The sequence below is a fragment of the Barbus barbus genome (assembly GCF_936440315.1).
Source record: "Barbus barbus genome assembly, chromosome: 5".
NCBI lineage: Eukaryota > Metazoa > Chordata > Actinopteri > Cypriniformes > Cyprinidae > Barbus > Barbus barbus.
Window position 1 is genome coordinate 30,688,351 of NC_136733.1, and position 25,775 is coordinate 30,714,125.

General features: G+C 39.0%; 1 protein-coding gene across 1 annotated transcript in view; it reads right to left on the minus strand.

The window, feature by feature from the left end:
- Window positions 1–24,237, minus strand: part of LOC306869989 (connector enhancer of kinase suppressor of ras 2) — a 63,245-nt gene extending 39,008 nt beyond the window's left edge. The window contains exons 1-2 of the mRNA XM_079416991.1: window positions 24,014–24,237; window positions 4,688–4,851 (exon numbers count right to left, since the gene is read on the minus strand). Of these exons, the coding sequence (XP_079273117.1) occupies window positions 4,688–4,851; window positions 24,014–24,077 (228 nt within the window). The 5' untranslated portion in view covers window positions 24,078–24,237. The remainder of the gene's footprint in view (window positions 1–4,687; window positions 4,852–24,013) is intronic.
- Window positions 24,238–25,775: the final 1,538 nt, after the last annotated feature.

Consider the following 25,775-nt stretch of genomic DNA (forward strand, 5'->3'; position numbering starts at 1 on the left):
CAGCACTGATGTGCCATTTTCTACAGTTGTGACTGTTGTTCTCTTATCTAAGCGCCACAATCGCTGCATAAATTAGAGCCACAATGCATATTAATATGCAGACATCCATTAAATGTTCCAACCATTATTATAAATAGATCCTTATATAAATAGGCTTAACAGTAAGCACTCTTAGAAAAAAAGGTTCTTTGGGGTTCTATATAGTTCTATATAGGGTTCTATACTCAACTCCAAAGAACCCTTTATGCCAAAAAGGTCTATATAAGGAGAAAGAACCCTTTTTGGCACAAAAGGGTTCTTTGGGCTAAACCATGCTTTATGTATATTTACACATTAGGCTACTTAAAATTATTATACTAAATTATATTTGTGCTTTTATTTAAATTTTACTTTGACATACCTTTATTCCAAAGAAAATAAACTTAAAATTTACATGAATCACAATTTACTGAATCAACCTATTATTCCAACAAACTGATCTGGTAGAAATACCTGAATTCATTTTAGCTTATTTTAATTACTTTTACCTAAACCCTTGTCATTTTTAGTTAGCCTAACGTTACAGATTTATTTCTAGAAGCTAAAAGAAGAAAGGTGGTTTATCGCGTTGTCCAGGCCTGCGCAATTCTCTGCCGAGAGGTTTGTCATTTTTAACATGAATCCCTAAAGTATCTTGATAAAAAACTGTTGTGAATTGATTAATAATGCTGGCGAGAGTTCATGATATAGTCTAACGTAACAGTTTTTTTTTTGTTTTTTTTGCCCTGTAGATTGTATTGGACCTATACATAACGTTATAGGAAAAGATGAAACAAAGTTTTGGTCAAATCACCGTCAGACTGCCGTTAAAAACATGAATTAACACCAAGAAGAACAAACAGAGAAGCAGCTGATGGAGATGTTTCCATTTTTTCTGTGGATAACTGAGTATTTGGTGTTTGCAGTTATAGTATAGTAAAATATAATTATTTGTTTTGAAGTAATTTTATAATATTCTAAACATGCTGTATTTGGTTGTTGTAGATGTTCACTTTTAAAGGTTTTACCACCAGTTTATCAGAGGGTTGAAAAGTGGAAGTCAGAGGAAACATGACCAACCTGCTGCAAAACAATAACATGAAAGGTACATTATTTCTTTTTCCTCACAGTACCAACTGAAACTCATCAATCAGCTAATCTGAAGTTACTGATAACTTTTTTTTCTTCTATATTCCACGTTTTATCATGCAGGTTCTTATGATTGATTGATAAATAAATAAATATTTTTTACACTGTCACTGCAGGTCTGGACTCTGGAGAGCAGCATTACTTGTTTGTTCATCAACATACAGATGAAAACACCACACACCTAACTAATTCAAGTAAGTTTTAAGATTTGATTTAATTGTGAGAGATTCCTTTCTTTTCCTGTTGTACTGTACTCTCCATAGTTCTAATAAATGTTTCTCTGACTTGTATCCCCATCTTAGGATGTCAAGCCTAATCATCGCAAGGAGAGTTAGCATCAAAATGGATGCGTCACTGACCAATAACACAGAGATGCCAGAAGTATCTGTTTGCTGTCTACTTTTTGTTCCGTATGAAGCATCCAAAAGCCATCACTCGGTTAATTTCAATCAGCACTATTTAGACCTTCCCAGAGCTGAAATTGTCGTGGGTCCTTTGTTTTTATTGTCTAAATGCTTATATGAATGTAAAATTTATATTTAATGCTTATAAATTTAAAAACAATACTATAGTTAGTCTTTTAACTCCCTTTTCAGAAACATGTGGTTCACCATCTTTCATGGGTTACAGAATTGGGGAAAGTTGCGGCAAAAAAAGAGAAAAAAAGTCAGACTACTTGGTTTATAGGAGAATGTGGAGTAAATACTTGACATTTATTTAAGGTAAAGGGTAATGACCTGGTGGTAAAGTGCAAAATAAGAGTGTCATTAATATACCGGTACTATTTGATGACAAACCTTTCACATTCTAATTTGACTTGTAGTAAATTTATTATTTATTTAAAAATAATAATAATAATATTTTTTTGTATGTTAACTTTAAGTTTATTTATTTGTGCAAGTTAACATTCTACGGAGCCCCTAAAGGGACATTGGCAAAAAAATAAAAAATTAAGACTTTCGCGTGTGCACGAGAAACGTTCGCGTGCGCACGAGAAACGTTCGCGTGCTCACGAGAAAGTATAGTTTCTCGTGAGCACGCGATAGTTTTCTCGTGAGCACGCGATAGTTTCTCGTGAGCACGCGAAAGTTTCTCGCGCGCACGAGAAAGTCTTCATTTTTTGCCAATGTCCCTTTAGGGGCTCAGTAACATTCCATTCAGTTGTTGTTGTTGTTTTTTTGTGGTCTCTTAGCAATCAACATATATTTGTGACTGACATGTTGGATGGGTGAGTAAGGTGGAGGGGGTTGAAAAATCAATATTTCTAAAATGGGGAGTGCTATTTAGACAGGTAAATTTTTTTTGAAAAAGTATGAATAAATAAAGAAACATGGATTTATGTTAATCTCTGTAACTGTTGCACTATGAATTGCTGTGTTATATATTGCTTGTCACAGTAAATGCTAATAAAAATGTCTTAAATGATCACTCAAAACCTTGATGTGTTATGCTTATGGATATTTCAGTTTTTCTAGTGATAAATTAGTTATATGAGCTGTTTAAGCCTTAAACTTTAATTAAAACAAAACAAAAATTTAATCTAAAGAATGATCCCATGATGGAAACCCCTAAAGGGTTCTATATAGAACCTTTTTCCTGGTTACAAAAACCCTAAAGGGTTCTTTTGATTGAACCCTTAAAAAGGGTTCCATATAGAACATTTTAGGGGTTCCAAATATGTAGCGCCTGATAGAACCTTTTAAGGTTCTATATAGAACCTTTTCTTCTAAGAGTGAGATCTTTGATGTTGTTCATGGCACCTTCGTAAAAGCTCTCCGAGGCATCTTTAGAATCAAAATACGTTTTCAGGTACCTATGGATATCAGAAAAAATAGCAGAGACCCAAAGCAAGGAGAAAGATTTTAAAAGAACAAACCCTGGAAGGTCAGCAGAATCCTGTGAGGATTTAGGAATGATCTGGTGACAGGTGACTCTTGTTTTAAAGAAGGTTCAATGCAACATTTATGAGGAGAAAAAGAGTTTGAGATGGTGCTTCAGAGGGCAGCCGTTGTGTGTTGCTTCACTTCCACTTTTGTTTTGTTTTTTGTTTTTTTATTCTGTTCACCTCACGATACCCAACATACTCCAGCGAGATTCTGTAATGCAATTTTTATTTTGTATTGTGTAGACTGTTGAAAAATTAAGTAGAATTTTCAAGCTGAATTTAATTTATGCATTTAATGAACTTAGGATGTGCCTCACATGGTCTGTATCACTGCATGTCAAATTCAAGCATGCTGAAATATTTCAGTTAGGTCTTGTGAGGTATCCACTTTGTTCAAATATTATTTTATTTTAAAGCCAGATAGAAATTGCAAATGTAAAAATCCTCATTTTAGCTAAGTGATTGACAGACTGGTGACTAATGTATAAGATACCATTTTAACGGCGCCGATAGCCTTGTGGCCAGCACACTGAAATACAGCACCGTTGTGCTACGGGCGTCCTGAGTTTGAATCCTGGCTCGAGGACCGATCCCGCCCTCTCTATCTTTCTCTTACTTCACTTCCTGTCAGTTCTGATCTGTCCTGTCATGATAAAGGCAAAAATGTCAAAAATATATATTCTTTTAAAAGATACCATTTTAAATTGATATAATATGTATTTTTCAAATGTATTTTGGTTATAATATTATTATTCATTTTATATTTCTATATTTAATATATTTACTTTAAACTGAAATCTGTAGAAACAGGCATTTTAATGTCAAGTGGTGTTGTTATTGTTTACTACTATTAAACATTTATAAAATTAGTAAAAGTTGTTTTCATTCACTTAAATTAAGATAAAAATTAATAGTAAAATTTAAAAAAATTATAAAATTAAAATAAAAAATATACAAGATAAAAATGTTCAAGTTGTTTAAGTTAATGTACTAAAATTACTGACTAAAATTTAAGCATAATAAATTAAAATTAAATATAAATTAGAATGAACTAAAATAAAAAATGTCAAAATCCAATTTTTTCATTATTTTCATTTGTAAATTAAAACTTTTTTTTTTTTTTTTTTTGATTGAAAAAAGGAAAAAAAAAAATTCAACAATAGATATCAGTGTTTATATACTAGTTTTGAAAGCTATTTCAAAAACTTTTGAAAAATTCGCTGTCGTCTTTGATCAGATCTCTAATTGTTTTGGACCCCATTTACATTTATTGCTGTCCACTTTTATTGTTTAACCCCAAACGGCTCTTTACTAAAAAAAACCTGAATTCTGCTTCTGAGATGAATTTGCATGAATATCTGTGAGGATGTTAACTAGTTCGATTTAACTCCTCCTCTGTCTCTCTCTCTCTCTCGCTCTCTCTGTGATGCATGAATTCCTCCCGCAGCCAATCGAAACCAAAAACGCATCTTCCCTTCGCTCCACACACTCCCTCCTCTTTTTGTGTACTGGTTGGGAGATCCCCGCTGGGTGCTAATCATTCAGTGTTAAGCGGAGTTTGATTAAAATGTCTGTTGTGTCATTAATACAAAACAAACACATCATTATCACAGCCAGTCTCTTTTACACACACACCAGTGCGCAGAGTAAGTCCACAGCCTCCAGAATGAGCTCCTGGTGTCCGATGCGGGTCACGCCAAGCTCTTCCAGCTCTTGATGGGTGATGTGAAGCAACTGCTCTCCGGTTATCTGCTCTCTCTCAAACGTCCTCATATACTGCAGCAAACAGTCGTCCAACCCTGAGAGAGAGAAAAGTGCAACACAACCATGTGATCAATTCATTTATGTCATGTAATAAACTTAAAACGTGACCCAGTGTAATGGCGCTTCTCTCCATACAGAGAGCGGTCATTAAGATGATTAATACACAACGCTCACACACACACACACACCACACGCAAACACACCGTAAACCTGCCAGTGATGTCAAGTGGCTAATTCCTGTAACAGTTTGTGCTTTATCCTAAAAAAAGACGATAAACCACTTAGTGATTACAGACACGTCTCTCAGAACGAGACACACACCTGCATTTCTCACACACACACACACACACACACATGTTGGGTTTCCATGTTTTATGGGGACATCCCATAGGCGTAATGGTTTTTATACTGTACAATCTGTATGTGCTATTGCCCTACACCAACCCTACACCTAAACTTAGCCCTCACAGGAAACATGCTGCATTTTTAGATTTTCAAAAAACTTTATGCTGTATGATTTATAAGCTTGTTTCCTCATGGGGACCAAAAAATGTCCCCACAAGATTAAGATTTACTGGTATTACTATCCTTGTGGGGACATTTGGTCCCCAGGACGTGATGAATACCAGGTGCACACACACACACACACACACACACACACACGTAATATTCAGAACTCGCAGATACACAGAATCTGCCCTTCAGAACCAGCTCTGTGGTCTCAAATACACACACAAGATAACCTGTGTGTTTGCTTCCCGTCGTGTGAGTGTAGGATGTCCTTCAGCTAAACAGACTCTCTTGTACTCATTCTCTTCATTCTCTCGTTCTGCTCCAGCAATATGGGCTGCTTGGCAACCGTTGCTTAGAGACGGGGAGGTAAGCCTGCATAGGAAATGATAAAGGCCTCCATTTCCTACAGTCCTACTCACACACATACACACATCCATACTGGAAAGGCGCACGCATACATACACTGCAAACATAGACGTGCATTTCACACACAAGAGGTTTTAACAGCTAAAGGAGATTTTTGTGATTTAAGCAGCACTTGTAACATCCAACAGAATTGCAAATATGATGAGTCTTTGCACACGGTTTCTTGAATGCTCCCCTGCTTGCCATTGGTTGGATGAACAGACCATTAGGTGAATGGCTTACAGTGGTGGCCAAAATTATAAGAGCACTAGTATTTTCACCAGCTGAAAAAATGGTTTTAAGTCAGTTATTTCAATCTTTTGCTGTGGTGTGTCAGTAGGAAATATCAGTTTACATTTCTAAACATTCATTTTGCCAGTAAATGTAATAATCCAGTGAGATTTTTGTCAGACAACAGCCAGTGCTCCACAGGGATCTGATCTGATCATCATCCAGTCTGTCTGAAATGACATGAAGAAACAGAACAAACTGAGACAGACTAAATCCAGAAGAATTGTGGCAACGTCTCCAAGATGCTTCAAGAAACCTACCTGCAAAGATGCAGTACTGTTAAAAGGGCACTTGTGTAAAAATGCAGAAAAATGAGGATGCTGTCAAAAATAATGTCATAAATAGATTCTTTATCGATGAACTTCTATTAACTAAATTAAATCAACATTTGGTGTGATCATCCTTTGCGTTTAAAGCTTTTGCCCTCGGTGCACTAGTGCATAGTTTTTCAGGTAGCTTTGCAGGTAGGTTTGAAGCACGTCTTGGACACGTTGCCACAGTTCTTCTGGATTTAGTCTGTCTCAGTTTGTTCTGTTTCTTCATGTCATTTCAGACAGACTGGATGATAGTCAGATCAGATCTCTGTGTGGAGCACTGGCTGTTGTCTGACATAAATATCACTGGATTACTACAATTAATGGAAAAATGAATGCTTGGAAATGTAAACTGATATTTCCTACTGACACACCACAGCAAAAGACTGAAATAACTGACCTTTTTTAGCTGGTGGAAATAAAAATAAAATATTTAAAATTATATTTCTATTGCATATTTTCCCTATAGTAAAAAAGTAATATTAAAATTAAAAAAAATATATATTTAATACTAAGTATAGTTCAAATCTATTAACATATTTACTGACATATCGCTCGAGACTAATTGATATAAAAATGATAATTACTTTGCAGTACTACTTGTGTACAATGCACATTTCTAAATATTGAGCCTATAAAGCAGGAATTGTGTGCGCTCAGAACTGAAGTGACATACTGAAGTGAAGTGACATACTGCCAAGTATGGTGACCCATACTCGGAATTCGTGCTCTGCATTTAACCCATCCAACGTGCACACACACAGCAGTGAACACACACACACACCGTGAACACACACCCGGAGCAGAACAAACAAAATAAAGGTTCTCAGGTGCGTAGAACAAAAAGAAGAAAGTTTTTAGTCCAATAGGTTGCTGAATTTGTCCGCACACTGCAAAAAAAAAAAAAAAAACTGACCAAAAAAGTGCCAACAATTTCCCTTCACAAAAAACATACAAGATCCATCTCTTCATTTAATCTAGTTGGGGTTAATGATTTAAACTCATATGTTCAACAATTCTAGTGCACAATGCACATTATGTTTAATAGAATTGTTTGTTTTAGTAGAATTGTTGAACATATGAGTGCTATCAGGAGACAGGATCATACTTCTCTGGTTCCCTTTCAAGGGAACTTCGAACTGCGTCCTCTAGAGGTCGCTATGGGGAACTCCATCTACGTGACCCGTGTCTGAAGCATATAAAGGCCGTTTCTCAATATGCGTACTTGTCTGTACTTGTGTTCTTGTGGACTTGTGAAATGTCATCAGTTGCTGCCCAAGTACTGTTCCAATTCAAAGTTCACATCTAGCCAAGTCCAGTTCAAATCCCCGGATGTGTTCTTGATCCGCCCCTTTTACCGAGGATGCATCGAGAGGTGACTTGTGCGGACTTGATACGGGCCATAACCCAGAATTCAGTTCGTCCTCCTGTCCTCGAGAGTTCGTTCTTCTGAGTCGAACTTGGCAAGTCCAAACTCGAAAGTACGGAAGTCCAGACTCTGCGAACTTGGTATTGACAAACAAAAACACCAAATATTGGCCGGCGACAGCCTATGACGTCACTCCCGGTGCGACCACAGTATAAAAAGGGCACCGGGAAAAAGCGTCATCCTCTTCTTCGTCTTCAATCACTGTTTTGTTTGAAGCGTGCATCTTACGAGGTAAGTATGGTTTACTTTTGTAATGCGAGCACTAGCAAGGCGTTAAGAGATGTGTGCATCTGTGTCCACGTTATCTGATGCTTGATGACTCACATGATCTTTGGGTCTTTTGTTTGCACGCTGCGCGTACTGCGAGCGTTTTTCTAAAAGCTCTGCTCTCGTCTGTCTCTCTTTTCGAGGAAAGAGGGGCAGCCGTCTGCTTCCCGCGGTTCAGGACCCTCTGCTGCTGAAGCACGGAGGAAAATGAGCTCATTGGGTTTGCAGGTGGTTCTCGCCAATGAGTTATAGAAGGGGTTTTCCTTCTCGCGCTCGTCAGTCGCGAGCGAGGGCGGGCTGTTGGATGACAATGACGCGATTTCGCTGACGTCATCTGAGAAAAAAAAAAAAAAAAAACGCTGGAATGGCAATGCATACGCAGCAGCAGGTCAGGCTGTCGCCTCATTACACACTATGGCAGTGTTTCAGGCATACCAGGCTGATCTGTTGAAAGACCTGGATAAAAGTCAGGGTTTGTAAATAAATAAATAAAAATATATACCTGACGAGGTTTCTGAGCTGTGCCGCACTGCCGATTTAGCTCTTTGAGCCACTAAGCAGGCCGCCTCTGCTATGGGCAGTTCTATGGCGGCCAGGGTGGTAACGGAGAGACATCTGTGGGTGAACCTGGCAGATTTTGGGAAGGGAGAGAAGGGCTTTTTTCTCAATGCTCCGGTTTCGCCTTCTGTACTTTTTGGTACCTCCGTCGAGTCGGTAGTTGAAAAGTTTAAGGGGGCGAATGCACGTTCAGTGGCTTTTAAAACCTTCATTTAAACGAGAAGGTCCAGGTTTGAGCCCAAACAGCGCAGGGGTCCTGGCCAATCCCGATCTGAGGATCAGAGATGGGTACAGAAGGCTAGTGTCGCGACTCGCGCCCTTCCCCGCCTGCGGGTAGGGCTTCAAGGGTGGCGTGGGTCAAAGAGAGGTAGCAAGACCTGAGGGAGGTGGTCCGGACGGGGCGTTGCAACGCTCTCGCCCAGGCCAGGGTAAGAGTTGAACATCTCTCCTTCCCTCAGGGGGCCTGTACATCTAAAGCCCTCATCTTCCCCTCTCTAATTCCCCTGCAACCTCAGTTTTCTACCACCTGACCGAGGTTAGGTGAGCACCTCCTGCGCTCTTATTTCAGCCCCTACACTGGACTGTTCTTCTGCGCGGGATCCATGGATGGGTGAGTACAATCCAATTTTATCAGATTCGCTGGTATGTGTGTTTTATACCATTCAAACTACCTTTCTTCCAGTACTAAAGCAGGCTGGTATCAGGTGTGGCGCTGAGCGACTTTATTACAATGCTTTGCCTCTGAGGAGCAGCATTTTCTAAGTCTGGCCCTTTTGTTCTTCAAACGAGGCCATGATAGGTGCATAGAGGTTTAGCTTAGAACTGCCCACCCTTATTAGGGTTTAAGTAGCAGTTTCCCTGAGCCCTTGTTGCCTTCTGTTCAGCTACCTATTACCCTGTTACTATTTCCAGCAGCTTGTTCGGGTTGTTAGGTATCCCTCTGTTTGTAGGTCGAGCTGGCTTTGCTTCCCTCGCCTAGAATGTGGAGGGTTATTTATGAGCATGCCGCTCCCTCCTGAGTGTCTGAGCTCTCATGCTGAGAGTAGATTCTCCGCTCTCTAGAGCTTTATCATGGTAGAGCTAGTTTTTGCTCCCCTCACTGATTGAGGGTCACCTTGAGTATACTGCTCTCGTATGAGCGTGTGAGTTCCCTCTTTTTCTGTAAGGTGGTGATGGCGCAGTGGATAAGACACATGCCTTTGGTGTGAGAGACCCGGGTTCGAATCCACTGTGAGACACCAATGTGTCCCTGAGCAAGACACTTAACACCCTAGTTGCTCCAGAGGCGTGCGACCTCTGACATATATAGCAATTGTAAGTCGCTTTGGATAAAAGCGTCAGCTAAATGAATAAAAAAAAAAAAAAAAAGTAGAGTTCCGCTCCCAGAGCTTTGTTACTTAACAACCTGCTCCTCGTTGCTGCTGTACCCCTCCGAGATCTACCCTGTTGGTCGAGCTGGCATTGCTCCCCTCACTATAGAGGGTTGCCTATGAGCATGCAGCTCCCTGCTGAGCGTCCGAGTTTCCTCTCATATGAGAGTCGAGTCTCCGCTCCCAGAGATCTGTTATTCAGAAACCTCAGCACGTCAGGCCTTTCTTTAGGCCTCCTTGTCAGGTTGCTCTCATAGTTGGTCGAGCTAGCGTTGCTCTCCTCACTTTAGAGGGTTATTTATGAGCACGTTGCTCCCTTTTTGAGCTCTCTTTGTTGGCTGAGCTGGCATCGCTCCCCTTATTTAGAGGGTCACTTATGAGCGTGTCGCTCCCTTCTGAGTGTCTGAGTTCCCTCTCATGTTGAGAGTTGAGTTCTCCGCTCTCCAGAGCTCTTTCTTGGTAGAGGTAGCATTGCTCCCCTCATTTTAGAGGGTCATCTATGAACATGCTGCTCCCTCCAGAGAGCATCTGACAATACGGTTTCTAAAATCCATATTTGGTAAGTGCGCACGCTAGTCTCTGTGCACTTTTCTAAAAACCACGCTGTGGTAAGATCGCACACCGAGTGTTTTGCGGTCTTTTCTAAAATCCTGTATGGTATGGGTTACGCGCTGCGGCTTCGTGCCCATTTTTTGAGTCGGTTAGGCCTTTTTTTCACCTTGGGCCCCAGTCTACTTGTATATATATGCTGAGTATCCTCTCTGTTTTGGTAGAGCTAGCATTGCTCCCCTCATTTTAGAGGGTCGCCTGTGAGCATGCTGCTCCCTCAGGAGCTCTCTTTGCTGGCCGAGATAGCATTGCTCCCCTCTCTTAGAGGGTCACTTTTGAGCATGCCGCTCCCTTATGAGCGTCTGAGTTCCCTCTCATGCTGAGAGTTAAGTTCTCCGCTCTCCAGAGCTCTTTCTTGGTAGAGCTAGCATTGCTCCCCTCACTATGGAGGGTCTCTTATGAGCATGCTGCTCCCTCACGAGCTCTCCTTGTTGGTCGAGCTGGCATTGCTCCTCTCTCGATAGAGGGTCACCTATGAGCATGCTGCTCCCCCCAGAGAGCATCTGATAGTGAGAAACGTTATTTAAATCCATGTTTTGGTAAGTGCACACGCTGGTCTCTGTGCACTTTCTGAAAGCCACGCTGTGGTAAGATCGCACACCAAGTGTTTTGCAGTCTTTTCTAAAATCCTGTACGGTATGGGTTACGCGCTGAGGCTTCGTACCATTCTTTGAGTTGGTCAGGCCTCGGTTTTCACCTTAGGCCCCACTCTACTTATGTATGTGCTGAGTATCCTCTCATGCTGAGAGTTGAGTCCTCCGCTCTCCAGAGCTCTGCCTTGGTGGAACTAGCATTGCTCCCCCTCATTATAGAGGGTCACCTATGAGCATGCTGCTCTCCTTGTGGGTCGAGCTGGCATTTCTCTCCTCTCTGTAGAGGGTCACATATGAGCATGCCGCTCCCTTATGAGCATCTGAGTCCCCTCTCATGTTGAGAGTTGAGTTCTCCGCTCTTCAGAGCCCTGCCTTGGTAGAGCTAGCATCGCTCCCCTCAATATTGAGGGTCACCTATGAGCATGCTGCTCCTTCCAGAGCATTTGGAGAATAAAATTTGCAAATCCATGTTATGGTAAGTGTGCACGCTAGTCTCTGTGCACTTTCTGAAAGCCACGCTGTGGTAAGATCGCACACCAAGTGTTTTGCGGTCTTTTCTAAAATCCTGTATGGTATGGGTTACGCGCTGAGGCTTCGTACCCATTCTTTGAGTCGGTCAGGCCCCGGTTCTCACCTTGGGCCCCACTCTACTTATTAGGGCTGGGTAAAAAATATTGATTCTCCGATTTTAATCGATCTTCAGTTTAACGCAACGATATCGATTCGGGAAATCCCCGAATCGATTCTTAATGCGCATGCTTCACGTAAGAGGATATGAATATTCACCTCTCGTCCTGAAGGTGTCACCATCTTTCGAATTACTCCACTAAAAAAAACAACTGTGTGCACCCTATTATTAATGTAGATGTGTATTTCAGTAATAAACTTAAGTAGGAGAGTTTCAGTTACCATCATTTATATCAAAATATGGATCCCATGTCTGCAAAACTAACATTTTAAATGAAATATTGATAGCTAATCGATATCGAATCGAATCGAAATCGAATCAAATCGAAACCATAAAAATAAGAATCGAATCGAATCGCAGAATTGGTCACAATACCCAGACCTACTACTTATGTATGTGCTGAGTATCCTCTCATGCTGAGAGTTGAGTTCTCCACTCTCCAGAGCTCTGCCTTGGTAGAGCTAGCATTGCTCCCCTCACTATAGAGGGTCACCTATGAGCATGCCGTTCCCTTTTGAGCGTCTGAGTTTCCTCTCATGCTGAGAGTTGAGTTCTCCGCTCTCCAGAGCTCTGCCTTGGTAGAGCTAGCATTGCTCCCCTCACTATAGAGGGTCACCTTTGAGCATGCTGCTCTCTCCAGAGCATTTGAAAAGAACGATGTTTACAAATCCATGTTATGGTAAGTACGCACGCTAGTCTTAGTGCACTTTCTGAAAGCCACGCTGTGGTAAGATCGCACACCGAGTGTTTTGCAGTCTTTTCTAAAATCCTGTATGGTATGGGTTACGCGCTGCGGCTTCGTACCCATTCTTTGAGTCGGTTAGACCCGTTTTCACCTTGGGCCCCATTCTACCTATGTATCCCCAGTGATACTACTTGAACAGGGGCTACTACCAAGGATCTGTTGATACAGTTCCTTCAGCGAGCTCTTGTAGGAGCAAGCAGTAGCCCCTGGGTGACAGACCAGGCTTAGTTACTATCCTAAGCGCTTGGTCGTATCCCCTTAAAGGAATCCCTTTTCTGATTCCAAGCCTTGAGCTCTACCCTGGGTCCAGGAGGTCCGGCCTCTATCATGTGAGTTCCGGGGTATGCAACTCAGGCCTTTGGCCGAAGGGGATAATGTCACTGACAGCCGTCACTTCATCCCAGGGACAACTCCCTTATCCTTTTGGTAGAGTTGATGCTTAGTGCTCGCCTTTGTGGAATGGCATGCACTCCCCTCAGCATGGCGGCGTGGGTATATCGTTCCCCATAGCGACCTCTAGAGGACGCAGTTCGAAGTTCCCTTGAAAGGGAACGTCTCAGGTTACGTATGTAACCATGGTTCCCTGAGAGGGAACGAGACACTGCGTCCTCTAGACTTTAGGCCATGCTTCGGATGCAGCTTCAGACGAAGAAGTGTATGATGCTTTTTCCCAGTGCCATTTTTATACTGTGGTCGCACCGGGAGTGACGTCATAGGCTGTCGCCGGCCAATATTTGGTGTTTTTGTATATATGCTTCAGACACGGGTCACGTAGATGGAGTTCCCCATAGCGACCTCTAGAGGACGCAGTGTCTCGTTCCCTCTCAGGGAACCATGGTTACATACGTAACCTGAGACGTTTTTCGTCATTTTGAGTCTGCAAAACATTCTTTTTCTGATTTCAAATTCCTGGGCATTGAGAGGGTTCTTTTACATAGGAGAGGTGGTAACCGTGATAGAAAATTGTTACAAAGAAAGGCTTTTTGGATTTTTGAGTTAAAATCATTAACCCCAACAGGATTAAATGAAGAGATGGATCTTGTATGTTTTTTGTGAAGGGAAATTGTTGGCATGACAATTATCCCTCATTTATTAAGATCAGCTGTCAACAATTTGCAATTGTGTCTATATAAGTGTGGTGTTGCTTTGAAAGCATGGGCTGAAATGTCTGCTCTCTGGTCTGTTTTTAATACATTTTGCACTTTTGACACTTTTTCACTTTTGCATATGAAAAATAAATAATTGGATTTTTGCTAGACCTTTTTTGGTCTGGTTTTTTTTTTTTTTTTGCAGTGTTCAGACAAATTCAGCTACCTATTGGACTAAATATTAAGCCTAAAATGTGTTTTAATGTAACTATTGATGAGGATTATATGATCTTTGAATAATATTGGTCTTTAAATGCAAGATATTTCAAGTGTGCCTGAAGTATACTTGCAATAGTTCCACTTCAGCACAATTACATAAACTTAAGTATATCTTTAGTTGCACAATTAAAATGCACAAAATTAGTTGTTCCAGTTTAGCAGATTTTAAGTATACAACAACAACAATGTTTATTTATAGAGCACATTTAAACACAACCGAGGTTGACCAAAGTGCTTTACAAACAATAAAACACAAATAAAATAAGAGAAACAAGGACATCAACAGACAAATAAAATAAACAGAGTACAGTAAAAAAAAAAAAAACAGGAAACATACTAAGGAATGTTATAAGCCAAGGTGAAAAAATGTTGTTAAATAGGATTTAAAAATACTAATAGATGGGGCACGTCTGATAAATGGAGGAAGGCTATTCCAAAGCTTCGGTCCCGCAGTAGCGAAGGCGCAATCACCACGATTTTTAAGTTTAACTCTAGGGACTATGAGTAGACCAAGGTCACATGATATCAAGGTTGTAGACGGAGCATACGGAAGCAACAAATCGGTTAAGTATTGAGGAGCCAGATTATTGAGGGCTTTGTAAACAAATAATACAATTTTAAAATGAATTCTATACTTGACAGGAAGCCAGTGTAGGGACATTAAAATTGGCGTAATATGTTCATATGTTCGCTTCCCTTCAAGCAGTCTAGCGGCTGCATTCTGAACTAATTGAAGACGAGAAATTGAAGACTGAGAAATACCAGAATACAAAGAGTTACAATAATCAAGGCGAGATGTTATAAAGACATGGATAGCTATTTCAAGATTTTTCCTAGATAGGAAGGGCTTAACTTTACTGAGAAGGCGAAGTTGATAAAAACATGACTTAACTACAGCTGAAATCTGTTTATCAAACTTTAAACTGAAGTCAAATAAAATGGCCAAGTTCCTGGCACACTGTGTATTACAGTATGTGGAGTAAGAAAACCAAGGTCGAAATTAAAATCAGCATTTTCCCTAGGACCAAACAAAATAATTTCTGATTTGTTTTCGTTCAGGTGTAAAAAATAGCTTGAAAGCCATAGCTTAAGTTCATTTAGGCAATCTAACAATGGTTGAAGAGAATACTTATTATTACGCTGCAGGGGAAGATAAAGCTGAGTATCATCAGCATATAGATGAAAGGAAACACCATATATTTTTTAAATGGAGGCCAAGGGGAGCAAATACATTGAAAACAACACAGGCCCAAGGATCGAACCTTGCGGAACACCACAACCAAGAGGAATGTCAGTTGAAACGCAGTGCCCTATTTGAACAGTAAAACACCTATTTGACAAATAAGAATGAAACCACTGTAAAACTATACCACGAAGTCCTACACAAGACTCCAGGTGTGACAGAAGAATGTTGTGGTCAACTAAGTCAAATGCAGCGCTTAAGTCCAAGAGGACAAGAGCCATGGGTTTCCCTGAATCTGTCATGAGAAATATGTCATTTAAGACTTTGCAGAGTCGATTCAGTGTTATGTAGAGCTTTAAAACCTGATTGAAAGACTTCATTAATGGAGTTTTGTGACAAGAAAGACTGTAGTTGAGCCAGTACAACTTTCTCCATAATCTTTGAAATAAAAGGAAGATTTGAGATGGGCCAAAAATTGGAAAGAGATGTAGGATCGAGGTTTGGTTTAAGATATGGTGTTGCAGTAGCCTGCTTAAGGCAGACTGGTGCAGTACCAGTTTGTAAGCATTTATTAATTAGTGATAACAGACTTGGGCCAACTGCATTCATAATTTGTTTAAGAAAAAACTCATTTGTTTAAGAACTATATCTTGTGGACATGATGTAAGCTTGAGATGATCCACAATTTCCTTACAGGAGTATACCATTTTAGTATACTAAAAGTACACTTACAGGGTATTTTTATTAACTATGTAAATATATTTTTAGTATACTTAGCATTAAATAAATGTATTTCAAATACATTTTAGTATATTTGTTTTTAATATAAAATAATATTTAATATAACTAAATCAATCAGATTTCACCAGCCAAAAGTGCACAAAAAAAAAAAAACGTGTTAGTAAATTTCACAAATTATTATAAAGAAGCAGCAAGTAACGCATTGAATTAAACAAGAAGTTTTGAAGTAGAAAGACTCAAACTGTATTTTCTCGTAAACAAACCCAGCAGCCTTGTTTTTTTTATCTTTGAAAAATCAGTTGTTAAGTGTAATTTTTAAGTGTTAGATCAGCTAGAAATAGCTCACAGATGTATAAACTGGCCATTTTCCCCTTTTTCCAGTGTCACTGTCTCTGCATATTAAGCTAGAACTGGAGATAGTACTTCATCATAGAAAAAAATGCTAATTATCATGCATAATTACATTCAATTCTCTGTGAGTATATAGCCTCCTTTAAGAAACACATACACACATAATCTCTTCAAGTCCACTCTTCTGGTTTACAGCCCACCATCTCACATCTGCGCTAACACATTACTCTACGCTGATCTGAGAACAGCTGACAAAGGGAAACTGTATCGGGTCCCTCCCACTGAGAGAGGTGAGTCATCGTGAGGAAACCCCTTAGAAAATGATCAAACTTTCACTCAAACACACATGCTCACAAAAATCCAACCATTCCAAGGCCAGCTGCTGCTGTTTCAGCTTCTGATACACCCCACTGTGGACACCGGACATCTTGGAATCATTTTTTGAAATCTGTTCACCACCTGTATTTAAACTTCTTTGATCATCCCAGTGAAGCGCACATGACCAGAAATGTCATTAATGTTGTCTCACTGGTCTCTAGTCTTTTCTTTCAATATATCACCAAAACGTTAGGAATCCCACTCCATTAGATTCTCTATTAGACAGTAAAGACAATTATAATGTTACAAATGTTTTCTATTTCATATAAATGTTATTTTGAATGTTCTATTCATCAAAGAATCCAGAAAAAAAATATTACAGTTTTCACACAAATATTAATCAGCACAACTGTGTTCAACTGAGAGAATAATAAAAAATGTTTCTTGAGTACCATTATGAGCATATTTGAAGGATTACCTAATACAGAAAACATCATGTAATAATCATGTAACAAAAATCCCTGGCCTTTTAGAATATATTAATATAAAAACTGTTCTTATCATTTTAATAATATTTCACAATAGTACTGTTTTTGCTGTATTTTTGAGAAAATAAATACAGTCTTGGTATAAGAGACTGCGTTCAAAACCAAAACAAAATCACTGCCAAAACTGATGGCAAACTATTCAACAATAGATTAGATTGTGTATATATATATATATATATTTGTATGTGGTGACAAATAACCATCTCTGTGAGTGAGTCAGTGAATCATTCAACTGAATCATGAAAATACACTGATTCATTCAGAAAAGAAAAAAAGCAACTGTACTTATGAGTGACTCCCTGAATCACTCACTTAAGCAATTCTGTCAACAACAAAGATCCATTCAGAAGCACCAGGTTTATTGCAAAACGCTGTGGAGATCATTTGTTTTAGTGCATTTACTATGTATTTTAGGTTGATTTTATCAGGAAAAAGGTTACATTGCATATCTTTATAGTCGCGCTGCTTATATGCAGTTTGAATACCGTCCATGCTGCTTACGTGCTCCATGTGCACCATGAAACAGTCCTGTATGTTCTGTGCGAGTACAGAAGGCTTTTTTAACACATGTGAAATACTCACCGACTGTTCGCAAATAGACGTCTGTCTGGCTTCATGCAAATTACACACACAGTGACAGTAACACAAACACCAGCACATCTAAATGAATCCAGTTTATTGCTGTAGTTTAGTTTGTGCTCAGTAGATTCTGGTATTTGAATTTCCCATGTAAATGATTTTTTTTTCCCTTAACAAAACTAATTTAGCCATGTCAAACTGATACTCAGCAGAAAGCACTGTGACAGGTTGAAATCCTAAATTGCCCCCGGGCAAACATTTAAAAACCTAAGAAATTTCTAAGTGGTGAGGACTATGTATGTGTGGTGGAGAATAATTTTAGATCAATTTTGTTTTGGTTCATGAAAGGTCATCCACCATTTGAAATGATTTTAAATGAGTGCCCGGAGTGTTCTGTATTAGTGAGAGAACCTGACCTTGAGAGCTTCAGACAGAGCAGGTAATGAGTGATAAAACGCTCAGTTCAGATAAGGTGAAGAAGAGCAGAGCACTTTGCAGTCAATTTGTTTAAGGTTTATTAAACTGAAGGCATTCATCAAATACGTTCTTTTGCAGTGCTTGAATCAGCACAAGAGAGAATGTTTAAAAGGAGTTCATCTTCTAAACTGGCCTGACCTCTTTGGTTTTGAGTTCACTTTTATTCTCATGTCCCCTTCAGACAGCCAGTCTTGTCTATTTAGAACGTACGTTTTTAGAAATCCTGTCTGTATTTAGAACCACTGTGTTCTTAAAAATTCCACGAAAAGGCTTGAGGAGTGCAGTGTTGTTTCGTATTCAGCCTTCCTGTAGCTCATACAGTAGAACACAGTAGTACCAATGCCAAGGTCACAGGTTTGATTACCAGGGAAAGCAAGAAATTATAAAATGTGTACCTTGAATGCAATGTAAGTCACTTTGGATAAAAGCATCTGCTGAATACATAGATGTGAACATTTCCTAGTGAAACAGCATGTTCTAATGTGATATTTTAAAGAGTGAATATTTTTTTTTTCTTTCAAACACATGAATAAAAAAGTAATGGCCTCAAAGCTAACATGAACTAAAAGCCATGAATGTCCAGGTTTTGATGTCATGGGTCTGCTTTAATTGTGCCCTACAAGGTTAGCTTGATGAATAGGTTTGCCAAATTGCAATGAAACTATGAATCTCAGCTACAGGTTCTAAAGCATTATCTCTTGGATAAAAAAAGGTAGTGCTCAAATAGAATTCTAGTCTACTGAAAATGCATGTATGCATTGAGAAACATTTCAAACAGAAATATGCTATATTGCACACATGACCACACAGCAGTATATGAAAATAATAATAATAATAATAATATATATATATATATATACATACATATATAATTTTTAAAAAAAGATTTTATGCAATGTCTTATGTCTTAATTCTTGGCAGTGCGATTAAATACTGCGTTGAGTCATTTCTTCTCATGTATTTATTACACAGCAAATTAAAGGTAAAGTTGAACACTTTCTATTATAGGATACAGTATTCAGGGCAGTGAGCTCTGTTGTATAACGCACATTTTGGCAAATGTATTACAGCTCATCCGGGATTTCCATGCTTAGAGAAAATGTGCATGCTATATACTGCAGAAACTGTGAAAGTAGTTTGATAGCAGTTTTTCTGAAGAGGCAAAGTAAAGGGGTAATTCACCACTGACAAGATGGGCTTTTAGTAAAACTAAAAACTTAAATTGGACTATAAACAGAGCTATGGCAAGAATACAAAAATGTGGAAGTATGATCTGCAGTTTTCTGTTATCTGGCCAACGTTTGCTGACAAATAAATGGATGCAGGTAACACAGGGAAAAGTACACACTGTTCGTTTACATATACTACTGACATGTAACAACACAAAGCCTGTTACAAATCTGTAAAGTTACGCTTTAAATACCTGACCAAGGCCCTGGTGTATTGTTATTTAACCCTGAAATATGAAGAGATAGAAACAAGTTGAATAGATTTGCAAATGAAACGCCTAGGTCTCTGGAAAGGTTTTATTAGATGAAACAGGTGCACCACAAGGACTTATGGAGTGTGCACTCAACTTGTTAAAAGAGAACAGTGGAGATAAATGTTCTGATTTATGTAGATAAATGTTCTGATTGCAGTAACAATGGACACTGAAGAACCACTGCAGACGGATCATCACCCAAATAGTACGTTGGCAATGTATTTTTTCGGTTAAACTAAAAACTTTTCATAACTACAACCAATATTTAATGCAACCTTAAGGACTAACCTCAACCAAAAAAATCACTGAACTGCTGAACCAAATGCAGAGCCACAGTCCTAACTGTCATCTTGGGCTTTAAGACCCTATCATATGTCAACCTGCATGATTATTTCTCAAATGTAAGCTGTAAAGGTCAAAACTGGGCACTCAGCACAGTTTTATATTACAAGTTGTCTGTAATGTTAGAGGAGGCAGATTATCCCTACAGACATCATCAGCACATGCCACATCTCTGCACCAATGCAAGTTTTTTTTATTGGCATTCTACTAAGGGTAAAAAAACAAAGAATGAATACACAGAACAGAAATATGGCAATGGCAGTTGACCAAAACAACTAACAATTTAGGAAAAAAAACTGTACACAATAAACACACACACACAAAAAACTAGTCACGATGACAGATGTTTGCTTGTGCAGAATCTCAAACAAATTTGATGCAAAGTTTGAAAATAGCAGGCATGCATGCCGTCAAACTGACCCTGGACCAGGTGCTCTGAGCTCTGACAAACTCTTTGTCAGCAGTAATTGTGAAAATTATGCACAAGCAGCTACTTTACAGATGCACCTGAGACACTGAACAGAGTACCTGAAAATGGAAACCATCCTGCACAACTGGCCGTGAAACCTAGTTCTCTCAAATGCAGAACTAATCAGTAATCCTGCACCACTTTTCAGCAGCATATTTCACATTTTAGCCTATTTTATTTAGTTTGTGAGTTTGAAGTCGGTCAAGAAGTTATCTTCGTTTGAGATATCCTCACAGGTTTGCGCACAAAAACAAAAGTGTAGACAGATTCACAAACAAATGACTCTTATGAACCAGTTCTTTTCTATATGCATATACAGCACGATCATGGTAGTCTGATTCACAAATAATCGCATCTAAATTGCAGTGAACTAAAAACATACAGCCTGAGGTAACCTGATTCACAAACAAATGATTCTCCAACAGCATGATCAGTGTAATCTCATTTACGAACATACGACTCTTATCAGCCACAAAAAATAAAATAAAAATATTTAGATAGGTTTTAATTAATCCTGCAAATCCTTCACTACCAATAACAGCAAAAAAATAGAAAATGATCCATCTATGACCTGAGAGCCATATAATGGGCTTTGGTCTACATGCATCTACAAAATAATTCATTACAGTAATATCACAAGCATTATTGATTCTCCCGTGTACACTTGTCCATATTAGATTGGTGGCAAAGGCTATCTGACCTTTGAAATTCTCATTGGTAGAGATTATGAGCAGCTGAATGTCATGTGCACTAATGCCCTTAAACTTCACTTCAGATTACGTCTGATCTCGCTGGTATTTTGGCCCTCTGTCTCTCCATCACAGCTGCTCCATTATGTTCTACTTATAGCATCTGTGTATCATCCATCAGTGTGTCTTTACATGTCATCTGAAGAAGAGCATGTCATTGATGGAAAAGGATTTCTAATCAGATAGCAATTGTTATGACTGTGTTGCTTTTTAAAATGTCATCAGGGATTCCCAAAGAGGAAAGGCCAAGTCCACATCCCTGAGCTATGAGTGCATGACAAAACCTGCACGGTGTGGAAGCTGCATTCGGATACTCTCTCTTGCTTTCTTCTGGAGAGTGTGTATGGGGTAGGGTGTTTTGTAAAGCTGTTTTAACCTATTTTCCTTAAAACTAAACATTTTCAATTTTTATGTTCCTAGCATATCATTTCTAATTATTAATTAATATAATTGGGACTTTCTCAATAATTAGGTAATACTATTTATACTCAAATATTTAACAGTATTAATTCCAGTTTTCCTAGTACCACCTGAACAGACATTAGAACATGTTTTTTGTATTACAGTCATTACTAATATTGTAACTGAGCTATGAACTAACCATTCTGACATGTCTTAGCATATGACAAGAAGAAAATAATGTTGCCAGTTAAATAATTTTATATATTCCAGTTCCTGAATATACAGTAGTACATATTGTTCTCTTCTAATTATTTCTACTAATATTTTAACAGAATTTTCTGACTAGTGATTGCATATGACAAGAAAAAAAGCAATTGTAACTAGTAAAATGAGAAATATTACTAGTAATTGGGATAGACACTACAGTCTCTCATAAAAATAAGTACAGGTAAAACTGAAATAGACAATAATAACTATTAGGATTCTTAGTAGTAGTGAAAAAATAAGTGGGTCAACTAGTACATATCCTGTAAACAAATCTAAATAAAATAAAGATCATTGGACTTTTTACAAGAAAATAATATTTCAATCTTTTTACTTCAAAATGTCACATTTAATACAATGTGGGTAACACTTTATTTTACGTGTCCTTGTTACACATGTACTTACTATTATAATAACAATAAATTATGCATAATTAGAAGCAAGTAACCGTAAGCCAAACGCTAATTCTAACCCTAACCATATAGTAAGAACATGTAGTTAACTAATATTAGTAATATTAGTAAAACTAATATTAATTAGACTGTAACAAGGACACCTTAAAATGAAGTGTAACCACAATGTGTTACATACTGTTTCTTTGTAATTGGGTACCACTTTATTTTAAGGTGTCCATAAAATACTGAATAATTACCTAGTACTTAGTAGTAGCTGTTGTACTTACATGAAACAAAATGTACTTACTATGTAACTAAGCTATGGAACAGCCTGTACTTACAGTTTGTAATAATGTACATGTTTTAGGCAGCTACTGTGACACATATGTAACAGGCCGAGTCTGTTACACAGCTTCTTATGTAACCAAAAGATTGTTACATATGTGTTGCAGACTTTATACAACGTAATTATAAATGTAAGCACACAGACATAAGCTACTTAAAATAAAGTGTATCAAGATTGTACTTAAGTTGTCTTCATGTGTATCTATACTGTACACCTTATCCTGCACCTTAGTTTGATTTAACCCACCAGTACACAGCTAAAATACATGTAATACCTTTCTAATTACATTAAAATTACAGAATATTACACAGGCATAAGGTACTTAAAATAAAGTGTATCAAGATTGTACTTAAGTGTACTAGTAGCGGTGTAACAGACTCGGTTTGTTACATATGTGTAACAGTAGCTGCCCATTACATCTACATAATTACAAACTGTAAGTACAGGCTGTTCTATAACTTAGTTACATGATAAGTACACTTTTTTCATGCAAATACAACGGCTACTACTAAGTACTTAATTATGTAATTATTCTGTATTATGACGCCTTAAAGTGTTACAGAGAATTGTTTATACACCTTTTTTTTTTTTCAATGTAATAAATAGTTACTAAAACAGATATAGGTGGTAATATAAAACTCTAGAAGAAATGTACAGTCTGTTCGCAGTAACAATGGAATAGTTACTTGTGCAGGTGACTAGAAGCAAAGGAACAGGCACTATATGTACTATGAAAAAGTTAATAGATTGTAGTCAAGCACAGGAATTGAGACAATTGCTAGTAGATCTGAAAAATATACTATCGGTTTACTTACAGTAATAAAACCCCACGTACTAGTAACATAAAAACTGATACAAGTTATTTTAAAGGAATAAATGTTCGCAATGGGGGCACTGTCAATGCTCAGCTGGCTTCCACAGATACCGCCATCCCTCTTCTAGTCCCTGTCCCTAGATTACGCGCATCCGCAGCGCAGCACAGCGCGCGACGGGCTGGTTCTGTCCATGGTGCTAGTTATCATTGTGCGAGGGGGAGATTTATTCACTGAGGCTGGAAGCAGCCTCTCTGTTTCTTTCTCACTGTCACTATCTGCGTGCGCACGCGTGCACATATGTGTGTGTGTTTAGGCACTGTATGAAAACGCCATGTCGTCCTTTGTGTCATCTTTTGGCTCTTCTTTTTGCAAAACAGAACACGCATACCCAGACCACACGCACACCCCCTCTTGCGCGACGCGTGTAGCGCTGTGCGGATCACACACACCATGGTGCGCCGAGCAAACTCGCAAAATGGCACACAAGCGCGATCAATACCTCACTGCAAGGCAATCTTCTCGCTCATCCATTCCTCTCCCACCGGCTATAGGTCATGCAGAGACACTGCGGGGAGACATTTTTTACCTTTCATCCAGTCCAGCACCTGCTTTGGGGACCATTTGCTGATGGGTTCCATGACCAGCGCCATGGCTGGTGTGCGTTGATTTCCCGGTTGAATTGCGTATGGAACGCGCGGACCATCCGAACCAAGAGAAGCAGAATGGAACCGCCGTTAGATCACAGGGGCACATGTGATTCCGTTGCATTGACGGAGCCTCGCTGTTGGATACATCCTCGCGGAGGACTGCGACGGTGAGAGATCCACGCTCGCGTCTCTACCCCGCCCCCCCTCCAACGCTCTCTCTCTCTCTCTCTCTCTCTCTCTCCAAAGTGTGCACCTGCTTCTCCAGTCTACCGAGTAGAGATGCAGGAGGGAAAACGTGTCTCTCACCCCCCTCCCTTCCTTCCGCGCTCGCAACGCTGCAGTATCACATGGGTCAGCGGTTCCGTGAGCGTGGGGACTGTTCAGTGACACTACCGATAAACGCTGAACAGCTCCACTGGGTCCGATACTGAGCGCGACAAGCAGCCGAGTGCCTTGCAAACGACTACTTGGTATGCGTGCTTGTATGCGTCTCTCTCTCACTTTCTGGGTTGGACCGTTTTGGGTCTACTCGAGCTCGCTCCTCTGTCCGCGTCTGGAAAATTTCTGCGCGCCCGTTCGCTTACGTCACCGCAGCCCAATATCACTCGAATAGCAAAAGTCGGAGTGTGCGCCTGCTGGACCAATAGCTGCGCAGTACAGTGAGGTAACCGCAACCGCCCGACCGAGCCAGGGAAACCGGGTCACCCGATAAAATAGCCAGAGAACACAAGTCTGAGGTGCTCATCAATGATCCGAAAGGCACAGAAAGAGAAAGCAGATTTGTGGTTCTGGGGCTCTGATAATGGGGCAGTAACAGATAAGGACATCCGAGATTACAGAAAGAAGAATAGTTTGAAACACATGTGCCACGATCTAAACATGTACAACCTTTGTGCTCATAGGCCTATTGGTTTGATATACTTTTCTCTAAAATATTGATTTAATGACATGTAACCAAATGAAAAGTACTAAAAAACTTTGTACATTAAATTCACTAATGCATTGTGAAGCACTATGCAAATACATGATTTAAATTATGCATTGTTTAAAGAGTTTTTAAGGTGATAGATAGATATAGATAGATAGATAGATAGATAGATAGATAGATAGATAGATAGATAGATAGATAGATAGATAGATAGATAGATAGATAGATAGATAGATAGATAGATAGATAGATAGATAGATAAAATTGCAAAAGCTTTATGCCTTGTTTATTTCAAAATATAATTTGCTTTATTATTTATTTTTTCCATTTTAGGAATTGCAAGCATTTAATTCAGTCTTCAGTTAAATAAAATTTAACTGAAGCCTGAATTCATTTTATTTCAGAAATTTAAAAACTTGCCACAAACATCTCAAAAGAAGATGAGTTATTTGTCTATAAATTGCAATTATTTTAAATGTGTTTAATTTATTTATTTTTAAATGTTAACAGAAGTGGCCATCATTGACCCATATGCATTTACATTCCTGTCCCGTACCACATGACATATGGCAAGGAAATAGATTGAATGTTACTCTAGCCTGGGGAGGGGAGAGAGAAAGAGCGAGAGCGGTCCATCTGGTATAATGGTTTGCCACATGGTGCCAGGCTAAAGAGCCCGTTTAGATGCCCACAGAGCAGCTACAAGAGTGTGAAGTAGCCATGTTGGCACAGAACAGATTAACACACACACACACACATGCAAACACATTTAC